Raw genomic sequence first — 21998 nt, 5'->3', positions numbered from 1 at the left:
TTTTCTCAAATATGGTCCCAAGTGAAAGCTACAGCGTCCATAATGACTGCCATTAAATTCCATTGGAATCAGAGTTCTGGTTCCTGTGTAACGGGTTGAAGTATGTGGTCAGATGCGAAATTCCCATATAAACCGGTATAATGGTTATATCTAAATAATTCAAAACTAATTGAAATTAGTTCTAAATTGCTTAAAATTTTTGGTCCCGGAAAACTTGTCAATGTTCAGAACCGTCACGAAAACTGTCGGATAAAGAGACAACACGTAGCTTTCGGATATTTTTTTGACTGATTTAGCCAGTAAGATCCCAAAATTAAAGTTCAGAATAATTTTCACACCAATTCCTCAGAAATTTCTTGACCGATTTCCACCATCTTCAAAATTTGAAATAAGTGGCTGCTATTGTAATTCATCCCGATCTGACATTCGGATCCGGAGTTACAAGTTGGTTATTGCGGTCACATAGGTATTTCTCATACACCTGTACCATCATAATATTTAAACGGTTAAAAACCACAAAATGTTATTCTTGCGACCACGGCAAATAAAGTGTTGTTGACCAAAGTTCTGGCAAACAGGGCCTAAAATTCTCATATCCTTTCAATGAACGATGAAACCCACTGGATTCACTTTCGTCTTTTTGCTGCTTCCTTCATTACTAAATACATACAAAGCACAACAGAAAAGACATAGCCGGCTTCTTCTTTCGATTCTATGAAAGCGAGTAGCAGAAGCAGCGACTTTCGTTTTCCTATGACAATACGAAAATTCAATCTTGTTTTAATTTTAAATCAACAATTTTGATCCTCATTTTAATTTTCATTAAATGAAATTATAGCAATGTGCCTCATAGAACTGCAACTAGAATGCGGCAACAACGGGAAATATGCAGTCGTCCAATATCATCGCTAGCTTCTAATCCCACGAAATCTTCTAATTTTTTTTTGAACACCCACTAGTTGCGGCAGACAACATTTTCAGTTATGCTAACGCATTGAGTCGTTTTCAATAAACAAAGCAGAAAATTAGAATTATCTACTGACAAATTATGCGATACTGTTATTATTGCTGAGTGTTTAGGAGGCTAAAGGATTTCAAATATTTTACATTTCACAGTCCATAATGGACAAACGGTTTTCAATCTTACATATTTGATTATTTATTTTTTATTAATTCATTTCACAGAAACATCGAATTACATGTTCATGGCTGTTGTTGGTGTTTGGTGAAAACATTCTTAACATTTAAAGTATGAAATATAAACAATTTACATCCGTGGTTAATGTAAGGCATTTCATTGGAACATAATAACATGATTGTCTAGCGTTAAAAGTTACGTTATTTTGTCTATTTTTATGGCAGTATGTGATTTGTTTATCTTACTGTAACAAGGCGCATAAATAGCATTCAATAGGAATTATACCGGAAACATCCTGTGTTTCACTACATTGGCAGTAGTTTAAATTAGTCAGATATAATAAATACTTAACGTTATTCAACATGACTTGAATATAATTTACACATTTCAAAAAAGCACATACTTCTATTACATATACATATGCAATGTTTTACTATTATTCAATAAAATCTATTTCTAAGTAAAACTATTTTCTTAGAATCGGTGGTTTGTACGCACATTCATTTCTCACAAAACAAAACTAGGCACATTAGTTATCTTACGGTCGGTTTTCCAAGAAACGGACTGTTTTAAGTAAACGACTCAGGTCGACAAAACGGAGAAAAGCCTCTCGGAGCTTTAGATCTTATCATTACACATTTAATATTAAAAAATAGTTTATTTGGTTTGTCGTAGTTCGCCAGACTTCAAACAGCGTTTTGAAGTATGGGAACAGGTTTCTTCGTTCACACTGATGCTTCTAAGCGTATTCACAAGCAAATAAAATGGAATCTAACTATTTACAGATGTTCGATGAGGGTTGACTATTTAGTCATTAATTTACAGCGAGGCACTCGCTTAGTAGCACGTTGTGTAGGTTGTCCATATCGGTCCAGTCCTTGCGTTCATTTCGTATCACCACGTTGCGAATGCATCCTTTGAAATTCTCACGCAGCAAAAGGGTTCCACTGGGGGCGGTGTCTGCAATGAGGTCAAACAAGTTCGGTTAGTTTAATAAAATGTTCAAGAGCTAGATCAAACCGTACCTGGTAATCCGCCGATGTAGAGCGGTGCTTTCGTGGCAACCCTTCGTAGCACGTCGTTGGATTGTACAAGGAGAGTGTTTGGAGGGTAGTTGTCCACCCGTAGCACAATCTGATGATCCTCATACAGAGCGGACACATTGTGCCATCGGTTGTCGCAGAGTGTGTACTTCGAGGGGAGAGTGCTCTGTACCCGGATTGGGTAACCATCGCCGACGTCTATAGATAGGATAACCTGAAAAAAAAAATAATAAAATAATTGCCAAATTAGTACATATGATGAAACGCTAAAAATTCATTGTGTATTTTTTGTGTTCTTCCAACGACTGAACACACCTCCATTTCATAAATGTTCTAAAACTTTTTCAAATGAGTTACTCCATCAAATATTGTAACAGATTCAGAAAGTAGAAAATATTTCATACACGACTCGATCTACAAAACTTGAATACATTGAAAGAGAAATTTTTAATGATCGATTATGCTACGTAACATCACAACGCGCCACAAATTACTACTTTCAATGCATTACTTTAAAAGGCGAAAGGTCAGCTCTATACTCCCCTTTTATGCAATTGTGACGTTAGCGCCAATATGAATATTTGGCAGGAAACCAAATTACGTGTTTCGTGATGTTTTCAAAAGCACGAAAAATGTTTCAACTATCTGTTCTGTACAAAATGTGTACAAGCCATCGAGATAACAGCCAATTGCTTTAATTTTCACTTTTTGGCGAAAACCCTGTAGATTTTAGCTAACGTCACTTTTACAAAAAATAGCTATTTCATTTCACGGTTTTTATGCAATTCTGACGTACGTACACAAACCAATAGTGCCGGGTAAAACGTTTGGTGTGTTATCAATCGTTACAACTGAATTACCTGCAAATGATCATGAATTCATTCAAATTTCCTAGGCTGTATGTGGTAATCTGTAATGATGTTCCGTGGGTTATGTCCGAGAGGCCATTTAGTACATATGAAGAATTTCACGCTAAATCGTATTCAGAGTTGGCAGATTTTAATGGAACTTTCTGTACTTGAAGACTTTGTCACAAAAAGTCGCTTTGCATACTTTGTTTTTCCAAAAATGATCGACTGTCTTTTGAAAAGGGTCAAACTTTTTTTACCATTTTTTTTCAAATCGTCGAAAAATGACAATTCCTTCAAAAATATGTTGTAGTGATTTTCATAAAATTAGTCAAATTTTTGGATAAAAAATTTCAAAAAATTTTTATCGACTACTACACTAAAAAAAATCGATTTTAAAATTTATTTTTCAAAAAAAAACATCTTTGATTTGGATGAAATTTTGTTTTAAGATAGGTAATTATGTTCCCAACCTTCGGTCAAAAACTCAAGTTAAGCGCTTTCAAGGAAAAAACCTGTTTTAATCCACCTAGCGGTGCAATTGTGCCTTTCTCATTTCTCTAAACTATGGCACGGAGGCTTTTTATGTTCAACATAATCGTTGGAAATGTCCATTACACTCTTAGTACACTTTGCACTTATACACAATGGCATGCCAGCCACGAACTTGATGAGCTACGTGTCGACGGTGAAACACTTGAAACAAAAAAATATCATACTCCATTAGCCTAATCAGCATTAGATCAATGTTATCTGCTTGCTAACTCATTTTGTCATGCGGGGCTGGGTATGTGAAGAGGGCGAAAGTCCCATGAACGAACGACTCCCCAGCTTAAATTGGTATGCTTTGTGATATAGTGGTGGTTTAAAGATGATGGGGTTGAAAGGGAGGGGTATGAGGGCTGGATGGGGTGGTGGTCTGAGGGGTGATTTAAGGAGATTTTTAAAGGAGGGGCGCGAACAGTAGAGGGGGGGTGTAACCCCTCTCCGTAAACCATCAACTACGCCCCTGTTAAAAACCAGAAACCCTAAACGAGTCGAAAAAAAATTAGCCGGGATTAGGTTGACGTTTTTCAGAGTGGTTGCATAACCTTTCTATATGAGAAAGGCAAAAATGTGCCAAAATCCAAAAAAGTGAATCGTAGTCAAATTTTTTTTTTTCGAGTTTGCATCAAATCTCGACGTTTCATGCACCTTGAACACATTTAGCATCAAAAATAAAAATTCTATGTTTAATTTTTCCTATAGTTTATATGAGAAATTTCTGTGTGGCCGCACTCTGAAACCCGTAATTCCGGAACCAGAATTCCGATCGATCCAAAATTCAATAGCAACCGATGGGAAGGTTGCACCTTTCATTTGAGGCTAAGTTTGGGCAAATCGGTCCAGCCATCTCTGAGAAAAATGAGTGTCAGTATTTGACACATACGCACATACATACACACACACATACACACACATACACACATACATACATACACACACATACAGACTTTTTCCGATCTTGACGAACTGAGTCGAATGGGATATGACACTCGGCCCTCCGGGCCGGGATTAGGTTGACGTTTTTCAGAGTGATTGCATAACCTTTCTATATGAGAAAGGCAAAAAGTTATTTTAAAAAAAATTCCTTGTCCTAACCGAATTTTTTCAGTGTATTTTTATTCAGGTTCCATAGAGTCCTAAATCCAGAGTTCAGTGTCGAGAATGCACATAGTCCAGAGTTCCGAAGACAGCTCAGAGTCCAGAATCCAGAGCTCCGAGTGCAGAGATCAGAGTCCAGAGCGCAAAGTTTAGAGCCCAGAATTCAGATGCCAGAGCCCTGAGTTCAAAATCTAGAGCCCATAGACCAGAAACCAGAGCCTAGAGCTCTTATCCCAAACTACTGAACCCAGAGTCCTCAGCACATAATCCAGAGCCCAGAGGCCCTAATCCAAAATAGTGAGACCAGAGTTTAGAGTCCAGATTCTAGAATCCAGAGTTCAGATTCAATAATCCAGAGTTTAGATTCCATAGCCCAGTGACCAGAACCCAGAGTCCCGAGGAGAGAGCCCAGAGTCCGGAGTCCAAAATCTAGAGTCCCAAGTGCAGAGTGCATAGTTCAGAGGTTAGAGTCCACAGTCCACAGTTCAGATTCCAAAGTCCAGAATCAAAGCCCAGAGCACATAGCTCACAGTCTACAGTCCAGAGTCCATAGAATAGAATCTCGAGGCGAAATCTCCGAATACAGAGTTAAGAATGCAGTCCAGAGTTCAGAGTGCAGAGAACAGAGTCGAGAATTCCAGGTCCAGAAACCTCAACCCAAATAATTGTGGCCAGAGTCCAGAGCTCTGAGACCAGAATCAGAAGTACTTAACCTAAAATACTGAGACAAAATTTCAGACTCAAGGGCACAGAGCCTAGAAGTCCATAAGACAGAATCTCGAGGCGAGAGTCCAGAGCACGGCGCGAAGAGTGCAGCATCCAGGGTTCAAAGTCCAGAATCTAGAGCTCAGAGTCCAGAGGCGAAAATCCTGAGACCAGAGTTCAGAGTCCAGAGTTCTCAGCTCAAAATACTGTGTCCCGAGTTCAGAACCCAGAGTCAAGAGAGCAGAATCCATAGTCCCGAGCCTAAAGTTCAGATTTCAGAGTGAAGGATCAAGACCCCAGATACCAGGGTTAATGGTTCAGAGTGTATAGTACAGAAATTCGAGGCCAGCGCCAAGAGTCCATCATCCAGCGATGATAGTGAAGAATCCAAAATCTAAAGGTCAGTGTCCATAGTCCAGAACCCAGAATCCCGAGGGTAGAGCCAAAGTTCAGAATCCAGAGTGCAGATTACAGGGTTCAGAGTTCAGATTTCACAGTCTAGAGTTCGGATTCCAGAATCAAGCCCCAGAGACCATAGTTCAGAGTCCAGAATATCGATGCCAGAACCCGGTGTCCAGAATCCAGCGTGAAGAGTGCAGAGTTCACCGGCTAGAATCTTGGGTATTTTCAGAATAGTCTTGACGAGTCAGAAATTTATGTCTGACGCCATGTTGAAATGCAATATGGCGACTTCCGGACGTAAATTATTACGAATACACTTCGGATTGTTTATCTTTGCACAGCACTTCATACTGTTTAACTTTGATTTAACCAATTGATCCATAATGATAATTTTACTAGAACTGCTATTCACAACTGTTGTTACTAGACTGCTTTTAGGGCTTAGTTTTATAGTACTATTATTAGGTAAAATGAGTATTGATGCAGGTAAGGTACAGGTAACCAGGATAATTTACCAAACGAATAGAAAATTCGTTATTGATACTTTTTGCATGTATCTGGCAACTAGCCGTTGGGAAATTGGATTCTGAGATGACTATGACTTTCATTGGTTTAGTTTTCGATAAAATACACTAAAAAAGCAGTTTGGACAAGGAAATGTTCTTTTTACATTTCTTATAAAAGAAATGTATAGAATTCGCTCAAACTTTCAAGAATTTTTCCGAGGCCCGGAGGGCCGAGTTTTATATACCAATCGACTCAGCTCGACGATTTGGGACAATGTCTGTGTGTGTGTGTCTGTGTGTGTGTGTGTATGTAACGGACAAATTCTCATTCGTGTTTCTCAGCAATGGCTGAACCGATCTTATCCAAACCAATTTTAAATGAAAGAACTAAAAAACAGTATGAACGCTATTAATTTGTTTTTGATTCTGATGTTTAGTTTCCAAGATATGAATGTTTGAATGCGTAAAAATGGCATTTTTTGCAGTTTTTTAGAATTATCTGCCGAAATTGACAATATAGATTAACAATTTATATGTTTTTAGACAGCTTTAACGAATACCTTTCGAACAAGCTATAGATTGTTGAAATCGGACTATTATCAAAAGAGATATTTAACATTAAATGCGAATGAAAGATTTTTATCATTTCCCATTGCCAGAAATATGACCAAAAACATGTAATCTATTATTAACGCCAAAACGGCTTATTTTAGGTCAATAGTATCTTCCGAGAATTTAATGGAGGAAATATGCCCTTTCTTTTGGTATTGTGCTTTTGCTGATTAATCCCCCTATGAGTGAGATATTTTCACAAATTTTCTTGGAAGTGATTATATCGAAATGATGCCTTCTACAAATTTGTAGCTCTTACTTTTGCGAATAACTTTACTGAAGACTTCAAATATCTATTTTGAATACTTTAAAAGTTATGGCTTGTTGTTTGTGGATTACTCTTTGTCGCCTATTTATTGTTCAATATAGAAATAATCCATTGAAATAAGCCAAACATTATTACGACAAATCGAATTTTGTATTTCATTTTTCTGTCTACAACCGCTAGAAATAATCACCGAACACTTCCAAGTTGTCTGGAAGGAACTTGATAACTTATCAGTGCAAAAATGTTCATTTGTGCGAACCTTCTGACTGCAATTTTTCTAACTTATGACCATCGGATCGATCTGAAACATATCGGAAAATGAAAAGCGAAATAAATAACTCCAAGCAACGGCGTAGCCCAGAGAAGGTTTTGGGGTTTAACACCATACAACGCCCCCCACCCCCCCCCCCCACCACACCCAAAAAAATATTGGATTAAAGTTGAAAATTTATTGATGCAGACTGATTTAATTCAATATTACAATAACAATTATCTGATCCGTAGATTGATAACCTGTTGTTGTAAACATCATGAGGACTTTTGATAAATTGTCGAAATGGGGTCCTGATATGTAACTGATCTATTGGTCTTGATTTCACAGTTGTCTAATAGCATCAATATCAAATTCCTGCCTGAAAACATTCCAATAGGAAATTCCAGAGTTCTGTAATCAATCATAGTCCTCAGATTTATTTTCAAATTGATCTCGTTTTTGTAGAGATGTACTGTAATAAGGGTCTTTATTTAATAGGAAGAGAAGTTAAAATTGATTTAATGTCTATGAAACATAGAACTGCTTACCAACAAAATGCATAACTTTCAACATTTGCTAAAAATGTTCTTGCCTTTCTCATTCACTCTAAAATTCGTCAATCTAATCCCGACCCGGAGGGCCGAGTGTCATATGCCAATCGACTGAGTTCGTCGAGATCGGAAAATGTCTGTGTGTGTATGTATGTGTGTATGTGGAAAAAATGTGACCTCTGTTTCTCAGAGATGGCTGGACCGATTTGCACAAAGTTAGTCTCAAATGAAAGGTACAACCTTCCCATCGGCTGCTATTGAATTTTTTATTGATTGGACTTCCGGTTCCGGAGTTACGAGTTGAAGAGTGCAATCACACAGCAAATTCCCATATAAACTGAAATGAAAAATTTTCAAAATCAAATTTGTATTTTTGATGCCAAATGACTTTAAAATGCATGAAACATTGAGATGTTTGACAAAAATTGACTTTTTTTTGGACTTTGGTACATTTTTGTCTTTCTCATATAGAAAGGTTATGCAATCACTCTAAAAATCGTCAATCATACCGGCCCGGAGGGAGTATGCAGTGAGGGGTTGCTACTTTAAAATTAAAACTAGTTTAAAATTTCTTAACAAGTTGAAAATTTTCGGCGGGACCTGGACCTCCCGGATCTTTCTCCATGATCCGCCGCTGGTTTCAAGCGATGTTTCAGTATCACATAGTATCTCAAGATCGTGGCTGTCGATCCATTGTATGTATGTGCAAATCGTACTGAACATGTAATATTCATTTCCACCATTGTATTGAACATAACCAGCCATGGAATCGTAGTCTGGACAAATGAGACAAGCACAATTGCACCACTAGATGGATTAAGACAGGTTTTTTTGGGAATGCGTCGAGTTGAGACGAAAACGTAATATGATTAATAACGAGGATAACACTTTCCGAATGTAGAGAGAAATTTATGAAAAATAACGATTTCCATTCGATTCTAGAAGGTTCTGATCGATTTTGATGAGCATTTGATTTTTGTTGTATGACCAATTATATGTGTAGGTCAAATGTTTAAAATCAGTAATTTAAGGTCAAGATAGCATCATTTTGAAACCGCCAACTTCGGAGGTTTAGTATCTTCGATGAGTTTTACAAACGTTAAACAGCGCATCATTTGATAAAATAATTTGGATGGTATATCGTCCAAGAAGTATTTATGGTGATTTTTCTCAGGTTAATATTCATGACTACAATAAATTCTCAACAAATTCGCTAGACACGAACTCTGTTACTATTTTCTGAAAAATTAATTCTGCATAATTTTAAAACTTCAAAAATTACGGTTTCGGAATTATGCCGTTTGGACAGTATGATCGATTTTCACCAAACCCCCACCAAACCGAATTTCTGGCTACGCCGCTGACTTCAAGTAAGTAGAAACAAAGTCCTTCTACACTCGTTCACGAGAAACTTCTTCGAATGCTGAATATCTATTATAATACATTGAAACCCTGATTTTATCAGCCAAATATGAACATATGTTTGATGGGCTCTAGCAGACGAACAAGACTGAATTCGAGTAAATCCTTTCTTGAGCATGTTTTCCTTATCATGAAGATGGAAATATGCAAAAATAAAAAGTTCATCATAATCAGAAATAGTTATCAGACTACATCAAGGGACGGGAAGAATATTTCAACAGCTTCAGTTTATTATAAAGAAAAAAAATTGCTCGATTTAGTCAATGTCCCCATTTTGTCAGCCTAAAATACACCATGAGACTGATAAAAATGGGTCTTTATTGTATGTATTATTCACTGTGTTTCACATTAATAGGTACATTTCATTTTTGGGAATTTTTTATTGTATCGAACTACAACAATTTTTAGGTAATTTTCAAAGGATTTTTTTTATAGACTTCTTCCAAAATTTGGCGAACCTATTCCAATTCGTATACCAATTAATTGGTATACTTAAGGGTTAATATGTTACAGATAGAGAAAATACTGAAATTTTCAGCTTTTTTCTTACACAATATTACGAAAGATTATTAAACAATTTTTCTTAATAAGTTTGTGAAAATTATAAACTATTTGAAATTTTTTAATAGTATAATTTTTTTTTATTTAACCGTGATTTTTTAATAAATAGTGACCATCGCTTCACAACGTAGTCTATTTTTCATGGCTTGCGGTGAGCACGATCTCTCGAATTGCTGAACTGAAAATTATGGAATAGAAATTAATTTTTAGTTTTCTTTAAAGATTAAACTCGCCTCGCAGATAGCTCTGAATTAGACCCGCTGGTGCCCTAAGACGATTTCGCTAGATTTTCAGAGCACTGTGCACACAGTGCATTAACGCAAGTGACGGAAGGTTATCGAAAAGTTTCGTGAAAATGAAAATTCCAGTAATGATGATGATTTTCCCAAACGGTTAGTTTTCGAGAGGTTTTTATTTGTTCTTTGGCATTAGGATTAGCGATAATAATTCAAATCAAGGATACTACTAGGAAGTCACCTTTGCAAAGAAGAAGAAAAAGTCGATGTCGAAGTAAAATTTGGAACTATGCACGCATGCACTTCAGAGATAGCGTGATATCAGGAGCTGCGATTTCATTTCAACCCTTTTTTGTGAAAATGGCGATACTTACAAATGTAAACATAAGGCTTTTTTCATACATGCGAATGAGGGCTTTGAAACGCAACCAATTAACCTAAAAATTTTGATTCTACGATATTGCTTTCTTAAACTACAGCAAAAAATACAACGGGCGAAACTGTATTTTTGTTTGTTTATTTAAAGTTTCGCCCTCCACGCTCCATGCAAACAAACAGGGCGATACTTTTTTTGCTAGCAGTTTAGAAGCGAAACTGTCATTTTCGTATTTTTTTGAGGATTATCAAGCTGATACCAGCTGTAAATAGTAACAATGATCGCTATTGAAAAAAACCCGGAAGAAATCGGTGGTGTAGAACGGTAGTTATTGTAAAAAAACGTAAGAACGATACTTCAATGCTGATAGGTGGGACCGAAAAAGTAAACAATCGCTAAAGGGGCGATACTATCATTTTGTAAATTTCAATAGCAAAAACAAATTTTAATTTAATAATTTCAAATACTTTATGAAGTTTTGGGTTTCGATCACTGAATCATGCAATCTAGGATATAAAAAACACAATAGTTCTTAAATAGGAAATAAAAGTCTGGAAATATTCACTGTTGATTTTCTTTGAATGGTATCACTGCTAGTATCACCCTTTTCAAGAAAAAGCGTTGATTTCTCAGTCATGTTGGAAATTTGAATAAAGTATAAACTTCAAATCGATTAAAAAAAAATCGATTTTTTTGGCTCAGTACAATATATAACCCCTTTAGGAAAATTCAGTTTTCCCACCACAATATAGATATTTTATTAACAGAGCATTAACAACATTTCGTTGGTATGTCTATTTTATGGGCCATTTTTTCGCTTTCCCATTGATTTGGTTTGAGATTTCTAGCACTGATGTTGTCCTATGCTGATTTGAGCGATTCTCTGAGTCCTGCCACTATCCCATGTAGTATGTGTTATCAAAAACATCGCGAAGCATAAAGTTCTAAATGTTCTCAAACGATATAATATCCGAAGAGTGATAAGAGTTATAAGAAATGTCTCATCACACTGTTAGGTGGATTAAACACGTTTTTTAAATAACTTTTTTCCTCGAAAGTGCCCAACTTGAATTTTTAACGGTGGATAGGGAATATAATTACTTATCTTGGGACAGAATTTCATCCAAATCAAAAATGGGGTTTTTTGTAAATCGACTATAAGTTTTTAAAGTCGATTTTTTTCAGTGTAGGAGTCGATGAAGAATTTTTTTTCAATATTTCTATTCAAAAATTGGACTAATTATGTGAAAATCACTCCTACAACATTTTTTTTCTGTGGGATTTATCATTTTTGACACGGAAAAACGCCTTGACTTGAGGACTCCTGTTTTCAGTCGACATGGGAGCAAATCAATTCCTGGTTGAGATACTTCATCCCGTCGGATACCACCCGCCCTTTAGGCTGGTTTTGTCCAGAGAAAGATAATAGACTGTTATCAACCTCCTAGTGGATTACAGCCACACGCTTAATCTTCACCTGATGAGTCAGACACATGGATTGGCACACTCTGGAATCAAAGCCACAAGAAAAGCCATAACCGATAGATTTGCTTGGACTTCAATAAACAAGGACGTCACGAAATTCGTAAGAGAGTGTCAGTAGCGCGACTTCCGGATGGTTAAGCGCCACGAAAACTCGAATCCGGTACCACTATTGTTGCGCTACTATTTGACACAATGCGTTAAACAAAGATGACAAACGCTGCTCTAACCAACAGGATTAGATTAAGGAGAGTGAAACATGGCGAAAATAAGCTCATCACCTTATTCATGTCGAGGCGACTGTTGCCATCCAAGCGATTCAGTCATCTACTCACAATCGTCAATAGATTTTTCACGTTGGCCAGAGGCGATATCACTTCAGGACATGATGCAGGAACGGTAGAAATAGCCTATAACGCGGAACAGATTTCACGATATGGTACTCCAAAATTAATCACCAGTGATCAGAGCACTCATTTTGAATCAGAAGTGTTTCAGGAGTTTTGCATTGAAAATCTCGAGGAATTTCTACAGTTTGACGGTTTTACTTCAGTTTCCAAGTCGAAGGCAATATAGTAACATACAGAGTGAGTCGAAAATTATGGTGACATTTTAGATTGATAGGTAATTCGGTTATACCCAAAAAAGCATTTCTAGTTTCATAGGACACTACAAGTACAACCTAAGTTTTAAGGAAGGCTTCAGGAGTACCCTAAAACTTAATTGTTACAAGGGTAGCTATCGGAAAAAATAAAGTTTTACAGTAATTCAGTATATTATTTCTTTCAGCTTAAGTAATGTCGGTCAAATTTTGGGATGAATTTGTGTAAAATACTCAACATTTTTGATTGACACCCTCCATTAGAGGTTGTACAGTTGCACGACACTAGTCTAGCTGGACAAAACATCAAAATTGTATTTTGGATGTTTTAAAACCTCATCGAGATAAACGTTCCAATCTGATTGAAATAATTTTAATCGGTAATTCCCATTGTAAACTTAAATCGACATACATTTCACCGCATCCAAGAAAAAAATAATGCGTGAGTTGCATTGGTGGAAGCAAACTAACAAATATTATTGGTCCTGGCATTAGTTTTAATGCGGTGGAAAAAATATTATTTGTATATGAAATATAAATTTAACGTCCGTCAAAAGTGTACACAAGTTTTTGTGCCTTAAGGGTCAAGTGAACGGGATGAAAAAACCTAACACCGATTGTCTTGCAGAAAAATTCGATGTTCCAATAATACTCAGAGATAGTTCTTAGAAAATGCGCCGTGCATTTACAGCATGAAACTTTGAGGAAAACCGGAACAAAAAGTCTTCAACAAACAGAACCGACTCAAATTCGTTCAGAAGTACACAGAATTGAAAAAAGGTGCGATGTTACAACGAAAAACCTGTTTTAATCCACCTAGTGCTGCAATTGCACCTTTCTCATTTGTCCAAACTACGATTCCATGGCTGGTTATGTTCAATACAACGGTGGAAATGAATATTACATATTCAGTACGATTTGCACATACATAAAATGGATCGACAGCCACGATCTTGAGATGCTATGTGTCGACACTGAAACATCGCTTAAAACCAGCGGTGGATCAAGGAAGAGGATCCGGGGGGTCCGAACCCTGCCAAAAATATTCAACTTGATAAGAAATTTTAAACTAGTTTCAATTTTAAAGTAGCAACCCCTCACTGGTTACTCCTACCTACGCCTAAAAAAGTAAAAAAAAATCGCCGGGATTAGCTTGACGATTTTTAGAGTGATTGCATAACCTTTCTATATGGAAAAGGCAAAAAGGTGCCAAAGTCCAAAAAAGTCAATTTTCGCCAAAAAAAAATTTTTTCGAGAATACATCAAATCTCGACGTTTCATGCATTTTAAAGACATTTGGCATCAAAAATACAAATTCGATTTGGAAATTTTCCCCTACTCCTCCCTTTGAGAATTTTTCATTTCAGTTTATATGAGAATTTGCTGTGTGGTTGCACTCTTCAACCGGTAATTCCTGAACCAGAAGTCCAATCAACAAAAAATTCAATAGCAGCCGATGGGAAGGTTGTACCTTTCATTTCGGACTAAGGTTGTGCAAATCGGTCCAGCCATCTCTGAGAAACAGAGGCGACATTTTTTTCCACATACACCCATACGTACACACACACATACATCCCCAACGTGGCACTGAAGACTGCGATCCTGGCGTTTCCGGACATGTTCAGGATAGTCCTACAGAAATGCCTGGACGATGGCTACTTCCCGGATAGATGGAAGATCCAGAAGCTGGTGTTACTGCCAAAACCATGGAAACCACCAGGAGATCCAGCATTGGAAACCTGGATGGTTAACGTCAAGTTGCAGCTGGCTCACCACAAGACTGAGGTAGCGCTGGTTAGCAACCGTAAGCAAATCCAGCGTCTCGAGAACAGCGTCGGGGGACAATCCATTCCATCGATGCGCGCGCTAAAGCACCTGGGTGTGATGATTAACGATCGGTTGAATTACAACTGCCATGTCGAATATGTATGTGAGAAGGCTGCGAGGACAACTAGCGCTTTGGCAAGGATCATGCCGAATCACGGAGGGGCAAGAGGCAGCACGAGACGTCTCCTAGCGGGTGTCTCATCCACAATCCTGAGATATGGCGTACCGGCCTGGGCTGCTGCGCTGAACTCAAAGCAGAACCGGACGAAGTTGACAAGCACTTTTCGCCTAATGGCTGTTCGTGTCGCGAGTGCGTACAGAACGATATCGTCGGAGGCGGTATGCGTAATTGCCGGGATGATTCCCATCTGCATCACTCTGGCTGAAGACGTAGAATGCTACCAGCGGAGAAATTAACGTAATGCAAGGAGACTGGTTCGAGCGGACTCGTTGGCTAAGTGGCAGCAAGAGTGGGATTACACAGAGAAAGGAAGTTGACCCACCGACTCATCCCAAATGTGTCTACTTGGGTACATAGGAAGCATGGAGAGGTGAACATCCATCTGACGCAGTTTTTGTCCGGGCATGGATGCTTCCGGAAATACCTACATCGGATTGGACACGTGAACGTGCAAGAGACACCGGAACACGTGGTCTTCGAATGCCCCAGATTCGAAGAAGTCCGAAGGGGTATGCCTGGTATAACAGTGGACATTATCGTCGAAGAGATGTGCCGCGACGAACATATCCGGACGCTGTCAACAGAGTTGTTTCGAGTATACTCTCCGAGCTGAAAAGGAAGTGGCGAAGGGACCAACATTGGTTAGAACGCCGCAGTGGAATCACAAATAGGGTTTCGGGAGAAATTCCGCCGCCGGGAAACTCACCGACGGTGTAGACTGGGTCCACCGCCGGAGACCAGTTGAGTAGTACGCGATGTAGCACAGAGTTCGAGTCGTCGGGGCGCCAGCGAACCGGACGTCAGGCTTCACCGGAATCGCTGGACCGACCTCGACACTCTACCGGGTAGCTCGTGAGTAGGCTAGATCCACCGTCGGAGATTAGACCGAGTAGACCGCGTCGAATAGCCAGAAGTGGGTCGTTGGAGCGCCAGTGAACCATATGCTGGCTGGCCGTTGAGTAGGCTAGGTCCACCGCCGGAGACTAGACCGTATAGACGAGGCGGGGAGCTTAATGGCTCACAGAAACGTACAGCGGTATCGGAAGAGGTCTGCCGCCGGGGAATTCACGATAGGGCTGATTCGGTGCCGTGGACTACCCGACAGAATCGTTACGAAAATGGGAGCTAATTGCCTCCCGAAACAAACACCGGTAACGAAAGAAATTCCGTTGTCGGGGAACTCTCAATCGGACTAGGATAAGCGGGAAAGCTGGAAGATTTTAGTAGAGTTAAATGGCTCAAGAAAGCGAGTATCGATGTCGGGGGAAATTCCTCCGTCGGGGAACTATAGGTCAGAGTAGGATGAGTTCACCGTTGAGCACTATCCAAGCGGATCGTGATAAGGCCGGGAGCTGAATGACTCACGGAAACATGAGCTGAATGGCTCAGGGAATCTGCACCTAAATGGCTCACCACAGGGACGAGAAATAAACGGCGACGTAATGGATGGAGACAAGAAGCAGGAGAGGAACCGAGAGTTAAATCAAAGCTCATAGGTCGTGTCACTCCATGAACCAAGTGAGGCTCCGAGATAGAGCAGCAGAAAGAGGTGCGACAAAAGCGCAACGAACCCCCCCCCCCCCCCCCCGAAGTAATACGATGACGTAGTTCCGTGGGGATAAAGGGCGTAAAAATTAAGGAATGTTTTAATCGTTAGGCACGAACGTGAGTCGTGAGTCCCACACAGTGCCAATACACTACAGGCCAGGCTTTTGAAGCTTTTTTAACCTTACTATAAAAAACACACACACATACATACACACACAGACATTTTCCGATCTCGACGAGCTGAATCGAATGACATATGACATTCGGCACTCCGGGCCGGGATTAGCTTGACGATTTTTAGAGTGATTGCATAACCTTTCTATATGAGAATGGCAAACATTTGATTAACCGATTCGTCCCCCACAACAATATAATCATAACAAAATTAAACATAAAAAGAAAAGAGCATATTTCGATTGTGACGACAAGGATATGATTCATTCATGACTTACGTTTCCATTCGAAATTTCCATCGAAAAAGCCGGGAAGCCATTGATCGAGTCAGCAACGCTCATCAGTATTCCATTGACCTCTGATGTTCTCAGTTCCAGATCCACATCCATGAACGTTCCCACGTTGAAATTGCGTTCTAAAATAGAAATAAAATTGATTTCATTTCAGAAAATAAAACATCCATATCCGATACACACTGTAGATTGCATACGCATCTCCCGGAAAATAGGAACCCTGTTCAATTCGTGGAAAACACTGTCCCACGTTAAGATGTCGCCCGGGACGGGCCAGATCCTGTGTGTTGTTGTTAACCGAAAACTTCCTCAGACATCCTTTGAACTCCTCCGGCTTCGGTTGCAACTCCTTTGGCAGTAACGTTTCGTCCGGAATGCCACCAACAAACAGATTGTTGGATGCATTCAACTTCTTTGGTAGTTTAATTTGAGCCGAACTGAGACTGTTTCCAATCTGTACGCTCAGTGTTGCCTTCTTTTTGACGCTGTTCAGCGAAACATGATGCCACTGGCCATCGTTCAGTTTCATGGGAAGCGACAACTGTTCCCGTTTTCGTCCCCGTACAGTCAGCGCCAGGAAACCATCCCGAAGGGCCAGTGTGATAAAGTGTTTCGCTTTGTCCTTTGAGCCCTGGTAGTGGGGACATAGTTTTTATTATTTAGTGATGCGCAAAATAAAGGTTTTACTTACCAATGCAACAAATAGCACCCCATTGGGGTAGAATGTTCGGAAATCGAACTGGATGATGAAGTTCCGTTGCCACAAGTGACGAGCAGCTACGTTGACGATAGAATGGCTTTGTTGCTTATCGCCGTACTTGAAGGCGTTTGGTTCGTACGAGTAACTTCCAACCTGGAATGAATGAACAGGTTACGCCAAAGATTCGAAATTTGATCTGATGTCTACAAAGAATCTAGTTTACCTTGTTACTATGCTAAGCATGTTGTGTGAAAATTAGTGCCATTTTAGTACCAGATACACCCACGTGTGTGTGATTTAGTAGTTTGTTGTAGAACTAAAATGTGTACGCTAGGAACATAGTTTAACTCTAATATATAATTTTGAGATCACCATCACCAATGAGTTTGAAATAGAAGAAAGTGAAACCGACTAAATAATAAACAACTAAGCAATGAAACAACAATCATTAATTATAGATCATGCAGAACCACTAAAATTACTAGATGTGTGAAGCACTGAGCCGCTACTTCGCTAACAACCGTTAGTAATATCAACACTCTGTAAGTACAGAAATTTTTGAAAGAGGTTACTTGTAGCGTTAAAAAACCCTGCTTTGGAGTTCACTCCAGTCAACAATTGAGTACTTACTCGGTTGCATCCCTCTGGTGATGGTTTGAAACTATGCCCGATCGGTTCAGTTTTCATAAGGGCAGTATGTAAAATATGTGATCCCATTGGTGGGCCCGAGCGACCCATTTGTACATTGGTGAAATTGAGTGCTTGATCGAACGAAATAGTTCGGTTGTTGAACACTACGTTTGCGATGACACCTTTTAATCCGTTAAACGTTTTGGATAAACTATCAAAAGCTGGGTCATCCGGAACACCTCCCAGGAAAAGACCTCCCGGTTCTCCGGGCATATTGACCAAAGCTTGGGATTTCGGCAATCCTTTCGATCCTTGGAATTCATCATCGATCCTCAGCTCCACTGTTCTTCCACGCTTAATCACACTGATTACGTGGTACTCACCATCATTCAGTGTGTTGTTTGAAACAATCTCAACGCGACCAGGTCCAGAATCGACCCAAAGATTCAATTTTCCTTCATAGAGAAATACGGAATAGTTACCGCGTATGTCCTTCGAATCAAAGTCATTGGACAAGCTAGAAGGAAATCCAGACAACAATAGCGAACAGTTCGGTTCTAGCGTTCGGAAAACAAAACCAAAGTTAGCTCGTTTTCGTAAACTATGAGACGGGAATTCCACGAATCCATTTCCATAGAATCCGGCTCTGTTGATTGTGTCAACGCAGGATCCTTCTATTCCAAAGTGTCTGGAACTACCCAGTGGATCATAGGATACACCAGTTATCTGAACACCTTTCAAACAGCCCAAAAACGCATGGTCAGCCCCAGGAGCTTTGGTCGTTCCTGATTTAAATCCTGGTGGGACACCGCCCAGATAGTAGTTGTTACCAAGATTCGGTAACATTCCCGAGTTGATCGGTTTGGTTGGAGCTCCACGGAATTCCTCTTTGTTATCCACCTTTAGAATACCGTTATCCGTACTACCTTTAGAGAATGAGCGAGCGGCTTCCACTACAACCCACTGACCGGTATTGTATCGATTAGTAGTATTGATTTCTAGCTTTGAGTCACCTCCGTAATCTACTCGGAAAACTAGCCGTCCTTGGAAGAGGGTTAATGAAATCGATCGGTTCTGAAATGAATGAATTCACTCAGTGTCCTGTCGAGAGAAACTATTCGCTAATATACTTACATTGATTTCATCCAACGCTAGGAAAATTAGCGCATTTTCATCCAATGTTTTAAAACTCAAAGTTAAGCTGAATTGGTACTTGCTTCTATGACTAGAAGACTTCTGCAAAACAGCGTATCCATCCCCGTTGAAGTGTCGCTCGTTAGAGGTACTTGAACTTTCCTGTGGCCCCAGCATAGCTCCTCCACAGTTACCATTCGAGGATGTGAAATGCCACAACCCGATCTGTCGTTGATCCACGTATAACTGACTCAGCACCAACCCTAAACCCTGTTTTGCTCGCAGCTCAGGCGTTCTCAATTCATCGGGAACTCCACCCACCCAAATCCTGCTGCTCGGTCCCATAGTTAGCTTCGAAAACTCAGGACTGCTCGCCCCCGAAACGGCATTAGCTGCCACTAACACTCCACTGTGAGTCATTCGTCTTACATTGAGATTACACAGATTAAACGTTCGGTTCGCTTCAATAAAGTACCACGCATCATCGTACTTTGGATCGCGTGGTTTGATCTCCGTTGGATGCGTAATCACCACCTCCTCGTCACCAAGGTTCCAAACTAGACGTATTTTCCGTTGATGCATTTCCAGTGCAATGAATCGCCGCTCTTCGCCTTGGATATATACCAAAGGTGACTCATTGTTGTCGGAGGTCAACGCTACTGACATCAGAATGCGGTTGGTTGTTGACGGTCCATAGGAAATTGGAGCGTACGAACGCATGCATCCATCCTTAGATTCCAAGGACACACGAATCTGAAAATGAGAGCGAGTTACAATCATGAGTATCGGTGAGCTAGAAGGAAAAAACTTACCCCCTCAGCAGCATGCTTAGCACGGGCTATTTTATCCTTCAACTCCTGCAGCTGAGCGGAGAAAGACACATTCCACGCCTGGAACTTTTCACTCTGAGTCCTAGCCAACTTTTCGACCCCATTCAGTTCTTTCTTGGCATTCAAAATATTACCCAATGATTGCGAAACGTTTTCCTCGGCCATTCCAAACTTGGTGTCCCATTCTGGCTCCAGCTTAGCGAGCTTTAGCTTCAATTTGTACACATCACTGTTCAATGTAACGGCTTCCTCACGCACAAACTTCATTTGACCGGAAACGATATTCGCCTGATCCAACGTTGCTTGTAGCTTGTTCATGGCGTCCCCTCGATTGATTGTACCCTGCTCTTCCATCACTTTGTTGTTTTCGACTCCAGCCAGCCTAAGACGGTACTGTAGGCTCTCAACTTTCTTTTCTTTCGTGATCATGACTTCGTCGAGTTCGTTGGCTTTCTCCAGTTCCTTGTTGGCTTTCTTCTCAATGCTTGTCGAAACATTCAATGAGTGTTCGCTTCGCTCAACCAGAGAAGTGCCACTTAACGGATTCACTTTATTATTAGCAGCTTTCGCACTATCCGTAGCCTTATCAGCCAGTTCTTGAGCCGAAATGATAGCACCAATTATATTCTCGTACGCCATACTTGCTTTCATTGCATTCGCAGCTCCGTCCTCTGTATCCTTGAACTTGAGCTGATATTGGTCAGACTCTTCTTTCAGGCGCTTGCCATAGGCAATTGCGAGGGGAACTTCATCGCGCACGAGTTCATCATATTTTTGGTCGAATTCTTTAATGGTGTCCTCCATCACATCATTCAAGGCTTTCAAGTTTTGCTTATCCTGCTCCAGTTTCTGATAATTGTCTTTAAGTTTTTCATGCTGTACAGCGCTTTCCGCTAGAATGCTATTGTCTAAAAAGTTTTGTATTTCGTCGGCTATTTCTGCCGATTGTAGAAAATCTCGATCCAGCTCATCCAATTTTCTTTTGTTCTTCGTCGTGAAGCTTTCCGTCAACGTTGCGTTGTTGAACACTTCTCGATTTAGCCGATCAAAGTCATCCATTCGGTTGTGAAAAGTAGCAAACTCAAACTTTAGATCATCCAGGCGATTGCTTTGGCGGTCTACGATATCTGAAAAGTTACTCCAGTAGTCAAACTGCCGAAGGGCACACTCGAACACCTCCGCCTTAGGTCGGCTTTGTCCGACCTTGAATTTTATATCCGCAAGTAGATCGTTCGCCTCCTGTATAGCCAGCGGAAGCTTGATGTGTTGATCACCGGAGCCGTAGTTTTGGAGAACGGCAATCGTTTGCTCGATACCTCTCTTGGTATCATGGATATCGTCCGCTAGGGCTGCCGACCGTTCGAGAGCCTTAATCACCGTGATGTCTCGGAATTCGTCGGCACGGTTTGACAGTTTGTTCAGACGCTTGTTCAATCGAGTGGCGTTGCGTTTTAGCTGGAATAGAAAGAAAGGTGTTTAAATTGGTTGATGGGTAGAAATTTCTAGCTTGAAAGAGTTTTACATATGACATTTGTATAACTGATCAATTAAGATCTGGGTAGAAGAAGAAGTACTTAAGGATTAGTTGGGTGACCTTAAAAATCCTTTCTTCAAGAAGAGTCACAAACTCGCCTAAGAAGTTCTCTCTCGTGTTCTGTTTAGCAGACTACGTTTGTTGGTGGCATCCTTGGCGAATACCAAAACGTCTTTCGACAAGGACGATCAATGCCAGACGAATGTTTATTCTGGGATTCTGGATAAATTCCGATAAATCAACTGGCGGACTCACCATCTGTTTATGGATTTCAAGGCGCCGTCCGATTCCTTTAAACAAAACGAACTGTGCAGATTATGATAGAATATAGTTCTTCGACTGGATGGGCTGGATGGGTCAAAATCAAGCGTTAACTGGAGAGACATCCGTCTCGTTAGTAACGTTAAGTCGATTGAAGCAGGACTGAAAACGGTGATAACTACGTAAATCTATGCGTTTGTTTTCTATACGATACGGGAGTGCACTTTGCAAATTCAAA

General features: G+C 40.0%; 1 protein-coding gene across 1 annotated transcript in view; it reads right to left on the bottom strand.

Moving 5' to 3' along the window:
* Positions 1–1178: 1178 nt before the first annotated feature.
* Positions 1179–21998, bottom strand: part of LOC131682153 (laminin subunit alpha-1) — a 465292-nt gene continuing 444472 nt past the window's right edge. Inside the window, exons 15-22 of the mRNA XM_058963402.1 lie at positions 19948–21420; positions 19136–19888; positions 18002–19075; positions 17363–17524; positions 16855–17302; positions 16657–16793; positions 2164–2395; positions 1179–2098 (exon numbers count right to left, since the gene is read on the bottom strand). Of these exons, the coding sequence (XP_058819385.1) occupies positions 1953–2098; positions 2164–2395; positions 16657–16793; positions 16855–17302; positions 17363–17524; positions 18002–19075; positions 19136–19888; positions 19948–21420 (4425 nt within the window). The 3' untranslated portion in view covers positions 1179–1952. The remainder of the gene's footprint in view (positions 2099–2163; positions 2396–16656; positions 16794–16854; positions 17303–17362; positions 17525–18001; positions 19076–19135; positions 19889–19947; positions 21421–21998) is intronic.

The sequence above is a fragment of the Topomyia yanbarensis genome, chromosome 2 (genome assembly GCF_030247195.1).
Source record: "Topomyia yanbarensis strain Yona2022 chromosome 2, ASM3024719v1, whole genome shotgun sequence".
NCBI lineage: Eukaryota > Metazoa > Arthropoda > Insecta > Diptera > Culicidae > Topomyia > Topomyia yanbarensis.
This window is presented reverse-complemented; position numbering and strand designations above follow the sequence as displayed.